Source organism: Trypanosoma grayi (assembly GCF_000691245.1).
Source record: "Trypanosoma grayi strain ANR4 Tgr_415_V1, whole genome shotgun sequence".
Taxonomy (NCBI): domain Eukaryota; phylum Euglenozoa; class Kinetoplastea; order Trypanosomatida; family Trypanosomatidae; genus Trypanosoma; species Trypanosoma grayi.
Window position 1 is genome coordinate 8,228 of NW_008826034.1, and position 5,078 is coordinate 13,305.

Sequence of the window (5,078 nt, forward strand, 5' to 3'; positions counted from 1 at the left end):
ATGGCCAAGTCGAAGAACCACACGAACCACAACCAGTCGCGGAAGAACCACCGCAACGGCATCAAGCCGCCGCTGCCGAGCTACCTGCACAACTCCAGGCGCGGAACCTGGCTGCCGGCCCTCGTGAACTCCCGCCGCGTGCGCAAGAACAACCAGAAGGCCGCCATTAAGGCTCGCCGTGAGCNAGGCGCGGAACCTGGCTGCCGGCCCTCGTGAACTCCCGCCGCGTGCGCAAGAACAACCAGAAGGCCGCCATTAAGGCTCGCCGTGAGCGTCTCGCCGCGCACAAGGCCGCACAGTAGTAAAGAGGAATGCCTGGCGTTTTCTTCGGTCGTCTCCCCTCTCCTCCTCGTTCAGATTTGTTATTTTTGCCTTTTCTCGTTCGGTGGTGAGCGGGGATGCCACTGTTTTTCCTTCTTGGCGTGTGCGGCCCTCCTCTCCACGCTGGCTTTGGGCGTGTGGGGAGTGTGCGTGCGCGTGTGTGGCCGTCCCCACGTAAATGCCCAAGCCACGAAAAGAAATGTGCGCATCAACACACCTTCATTCTCACTCTCCATTTTTTTTTCTGAGCTGGTGACTGCTTCTGTCTTGGCGCAGGACCACCACTCGTAAAGGGTGTAAGTATCGGATTAGGCAAAGTGGGTAATATATATATATATATATATATTACATTTTAGATAGGGGCAGTCGTATAAGATGCTGCGCCGAACGGCCCGTCTCGCTCGCACGCCTGTCAGCGTGTTTCTGCACGAGCCGTCGCAGCGGAAGACGTTTGATGAGACACTGGCCGAATGCAACGCCAAGGGAATTGACATGGCGAGCAGCCTCAGTTCCGACTTCGCCCTTCTGCAGTCGAAGCTGCTGAAGTACCGTGTTGTTCGCCTGCGCGACGAGCTTCGGTACGTCCGGCGGCACCCAATGAATAGCCTGCCTGCTTTCAGTAGCCTGATGATGCACTTGGTATGCATGACAGCGCTTTTCTTTCTGTTCCGCATTATGGGCCGACTTTCTTTGTGGCCGCTGGTGAAACCACCCGGGGAACCTGCGATTGTTTCAGCGGCAGAGGTAACTGAAGGAGATACACCATCTAGCAACGGTGAGGAAACGAAGGAATAGTGAATGTGGAGTATCCATATGTCCCTGTGCGGGTTTGATAGGTTGTGGCAGTGCAGGTAGCGGATCAATTTAAACCATTCTTTTTTAGTTTGTACCCTCGGCGAGCCGCGCAGAAATTCCCCGCCCACTGTCGAATGAAGTGGCTATCACTCGCATACAAAACGCAGAGGTTGCACGCACCTACAAATTCACGTATTCATACGGGGATATGTGTATTCACGAATCGGGCTACCAGCAGAAGCTTTTGACTACTGCTACTGCTACTGCTACTACTAATAATAATAATAGCAATACTTCTTCACCTTCTTTCTTCACTCCGGTTTTCTTTTTTGTTTTCTTGTGTCTCCTCCTCTCAGGCCTTTGGGTTAAACACCTTCGCTCGCAGAGGAGGGACGCAAAGAGGCTGAGTGAGGTTCGTCTTCCGTGTGACACGTGGCTTGAAGGAGTGTGAGAGACGACACAGGTGAAGCCAAGAATATAGCGGAATGCCCCTGCGTCGGCTGCCGAAGCGGCCGAAGATCACCAACACGCAGATGTTGCTGATGCGCCGCCGCGAGCCGTACAAACCGACGATGAAGGACCGCCACGAGATTGAGAATCGTACAAAGCTGGAGGAGTTTGAACGAAAAAACGCAGAGGGCCTCATGTTCGTGCCAGAGGCTGTCTTGCCGCCGTGGCAGAAGTCCCTCGCGCTGAATGCCGCCTCGGTGGCGTCGCGCATGAACTTCAGGGGCTTCCGCGTCCGCGTGGCGGACAAGCAGGACGAGCCCGGCTTCCCAACGCCCTTTCGCTGAGGGGTGGGGGGCGCGTGCCGCACCTTTTTCTCTCGCTGCTGCTGCTGCTGCTGCTGGTGTGTAGTGGCGGGGCTCGCTGCACGCGTGTAGGGGTGCTATTTATTTTCACCGGTGCTTGCTGTTTGTTTCGCTGTCACGATCACCATCATAGCTGTTCTTCGCTTCGTTTCTTTTTTTTTTTGCCTTTCCCTTTGCTGATCTGCCGCCCTTCGTGGTGTGAAAGGCATATTATCAACAGCAACCACAACAACACAACGATTAGGCCTCGCAAACACATACGGCTGCAGCAACAAGAAGAAGAGTGACTGCAGCAACCCGCGGCGAGCTGTATGACGGAGGCGTCACTCGATGCGTGCGCTTCTGATCTTTTTGATCTGGTGGAATTGAATGGCGCGGAGGCCGTGCCGGCCGCCACGTGTGTGGAAATGCTGCGCCGCGTCAATGCATCACTCTCACATGACGTCGCGGTGGCGCTTGTGAACGACGCAAAGTCGCCAGGTCGTCGGGATCTCGACCGAGATGCCTTCACTGCTGCTCTGCTGCGTGTACTAAGAAGCATGCCGTACCAGAACTCTCTCCGTGTGCTGCGTGACGTGACTCGTTCTCTACGACTGGCGTTTCGTAAAAGGTACTTGATGATGGACGTCAAGGCGAACACGCCAATTCCGTCACTCACGGAAAACCCGACCGTTGTCTCGTTGTTTCAGGAGCTCTTTGTTGTGGCGGCAAAAGGCGGGGCATACATCACACGGTCGCAGCTGCGGCAGCTGGTTCACGACATCCTTCCAGGCGACCGAGGTAGTGCAAGCAACGTCGTCAAGGCCGCCATGTCGGAGGACGATAGTGACCTGATCGGCTTCTATGAATTTGTGACGGTGATGCAGCCAATCACATCACGTTTATCGCTGAGCGATTTGGTGGAGCAGTTTCGCTGCCGAAGGGCGGCATCCGGGGAGTGGAGGCCGTCTTCTTCAGATGCCGCCCCATCCAGCCTGCGAGGAGCCGAATCTGCAGCGCCGTCTGCACCGACGCCGCCGCCGGGTCCGTTGGGTGCGGAGCTGCAGATGTACCGCCAATGGGACGCCGAGGCGCAGCGGAGGTTTGCCGGTGTGTCGATGCAAGGATGCATCGGAGCCGCGAGCGGCCTGCCTTCCCCGCCCTCTTTCCTCACCAGCGGGGCGGCCGTGAGGGGGGAGGGTGTCTGCGGGGGGAAGTCGAAAACTGTGCTGGAGCAGGAGGTGGTACGGCTTCAGCGTGAGAACGAGGCGCTGCGCCACGACCTCCTTCGTGCACAGACCCGGAGGCCATCTGTTCGTATAGAGGATGGCGGGCGTGTGATGGAGCTGAGTGGCGACGAGTTCTTCAACGAGGAAAACACCATTCTTCGGAGCGAGCTCGCCGCGACGAAGGAGCGACTGCGCATGTGCCAGGCCACGATCGACCTGCAGGAGGACATGACAGCTATTGGTGCCATTCTAAGAACTGGCTGCACGTCGCGCGAGGCGCTGCTGAACGTCTACCCGGATGAGTCCGCGCTGCTGCACCGCTACCACCACCTTGTGCAACGGGCGGAGCGGCAGCGGGACGCTGTGGGACCCCCGGGGAGTCCGGCTCGGCTGCTGCTGGCGCAACTCGATGTGGTGGTGCAGGGCTACCAGGCACTCTACCGGCAGCTGCGTGAGGCGATGGACGCCGACGGCAGCGCCGCACCAGTGCCAGCACGGCAAGGAAGCTTGCGACGGCGCCGAGCCCCATGGGTGGACTGAAAGCCGGCTCCACCACCCAAAGCACCACCTGCCATCATTATATATCATGAGACGAATCCGTAGTGACAGTAATGGCAAGAGATGCCCAAGTTTTCTTATTTGTATTATTGCGATGCATTCGTCCTCCGGCCGGTGCACGTATTGTGTTGCCTCTCTCTGCCTATTTTAGCGTTCACATGTGAACTGCGTGTGTCGGTGTGGTGCCGCTCTGACGGGTGTGGCTGCTGAGTGAAGATGAGCCACCTTGTTGTTTGCATGTGAGAGGGAGTGTGGGCTTTTCTTTTTTCTTTTCTACTCACACTGGAAAAGCAAAAAACAAAATCAAGATAAGGAGGGAAAGACAACAACAAAAACTGAAAATAAACACCAAACTAACGAGTTATACAACAACATGCCTGAAAGCATCCAGCCGAACATCCACTGTGTGGGCGACGTGGAGTCCACGATGGGGGTCGCTCGTGAGATTATGGCCAACGCCAACGGTGCTCCATACGCCGTGCTTTCGGAGTCACAGTCGAAGGGACGCGGTACCACTGGCCGCACGTGGGTGTCACCAAAAGGAAATATGTACTTCACTCTCTGCGTTCCTGAGAAGTCAATCAACGAGGCGTTCGTTCCGATTCTGCCGCTCGTCACGGGGCTTGCGTGCCGCGCGGCCGTCATGGAGCTCATCAAGGGTGCCAATGTACATGTGAAGTGGCCAAATGACATCATCTACGATGCCAAAAAGATTGGCGGAAGCCTCGTGGAGAACGAGGAGGAGNGCCAATGTACATGTGAAGTGGCCAAATGACATCATCTACGATGCCAAAAAGATTGGCGGAAGCCTCGTGGAGAACGAGGAGGAGTACCTGCTGATCGGCATCGGCATGAACGTCGCGGTGGCACCGCCAGTCACGGATAGCGGTCGCCCATCCGGCACCGTCAACGAGATCGCCACTGCACTTGGGCAGTCGCATATCACCCCCAAGCAGCTGGCGGAGGCTGTGTGGCGCCATTTCTTTGTAATCATCGCTGAAGAGGGGATCTCGCGTGGGGAAATCGTGAAGCGTTTCGAGACTGCGATGGACAAGAGTCTCACACTCCACCGCCGCACTCCGACTGGCCGCGACCCCCTGCCGCTCCTCGCTGTGCGACTGAACGAGTGGGGCCACCTCACTGTGCTGAAGCCGGATGGCACAGAGGAGACCCTTGTCGCGGAGTATCTCTTTTAAGGGCGACAACGATAAGTCGAGGGGCGTGGGTCGGGAGGCGGGCGCAAACCGTATATATATATGGCCCCTGTGCTGCCGTAATTGCGTTATTGCTATTGCTGACGGTTGAAACTAACAGCCTGGGTTGATGCCGCCCTTCCGTTTTCCATACACCCAGCTTTTTCCCGCCCCTATTTTTCTTTTTTTTT

The 5,078-nt window shown here is 56.7% G+C and overlaps 6 protein-coding genes across 6 annotated transcripts; all 6 read left to right on the forward strand.

The window, feature by feature from the left end:
- On the forward strand, nucleotides 1–216 carry DQ04_04151060 (60S ribosomal protein L29; the record flags this gene model as incomplete). The annotated part of the gene is made up of 1 exon (XM_009313378.1): nucleotides 1–216. The coding sequence occupies one exon, from the start codon at nucleotides 1–3 to the stop codon at nucleotides 214–216; it is 216 nt and encodes a 71-aa protein (XP_009311653.1).
- Nucleotides 217–696: 480 nt separating this feature from the next.
- On the forward strand, nucleotides 697–1,116 carry DQ04_04151070 (hypothetical protein; the record flags this gene model as incomplete). Its single annotated transcript, XM_009313379.1, has 1 exon — nucleotides 697–1,116. The coding sequence occupies one exon, from the start codon at nucleotides 697–699 to the stop codon at nucleotides 1,114–1,116; it is 420 nt and encodes a 139-aa protein (XP_009311654.1).
- A 485-nt stretch (nucleotides 1,117–1,601) lies between these two features.
- On the forward strand, nucleotides 1,602–1,910 carry DQ04_04151080 (hypothetical protein; the record flags this gene model as incomplete). Its single annotated transcript, XM_009313380.1, has 1 exon — nucleotides 1,602–1,910. The coding sequence occupies one exon, from the start codon at nucleotides 1,602–1,604 to the stop codon at nucleotides 1,908–1,910; it is 309 nt and encodes a 102-aa protein (XP_009311655.1).
- A 329-nt stretch (nucleotides 1,911–2,239) lies between these two features.
- Nucleotides 2,240–3,676, forward strand: DQ04_04151090 (hypothetical protein; the record flags this gene model as incomplete). The annotated part of the gene is made up of 1 exon (XM_009313381.1): nucleotides 2,240–3,676. One exon carries the CDS (start codon nucleotides 2,240–2,242, stop codon nucleotides 3,674–3,676), a length of 1,437 nt encoding a protein of 478 aa, XP_009311656.1.
- A 391-nt stretch (nucleotides 3,677–4,067) lies between these two features.
- Nucleotides 4,068–4,469, forward strand: DQ04_04151100 (biotin/lipoate protein ligase; the record flags this gene model as incomplete). The annotated part of the gene is made up of 1 exon (XM_009313382.1): nucleotides 4,068–4,469. One exon carries the CDS (start codon nucleotides 4,068–4,070, stop codon nucleotides 4,467–4,469), a length of 402 nt encoding a protein of 133 aa, XP_009311657.1.
- Nucleotides 4,470–4,545: 76 nt separating this feature from the next.
- On the forward strand, nucleotides 4,546–4,890 carry DQ04_04151110 (biotin/lipoate protein ligase; the record flags this gene model as incomplete). The annotated part of the gene is made up of 1 exon (XM_009313383.1): nucleotides 4,546–4,890. The coding sequence occupies one exon, from the start codon at nucleotides 4,546–4,548 to the stop codon at nucleotides 4,888–4,890; it is 345 nt and encodes a 114-aa protein (XP_009311658.1).
- Between the last annotated feature and the right edge of the window lie 188 nt (nucleotides 4,891–5,078).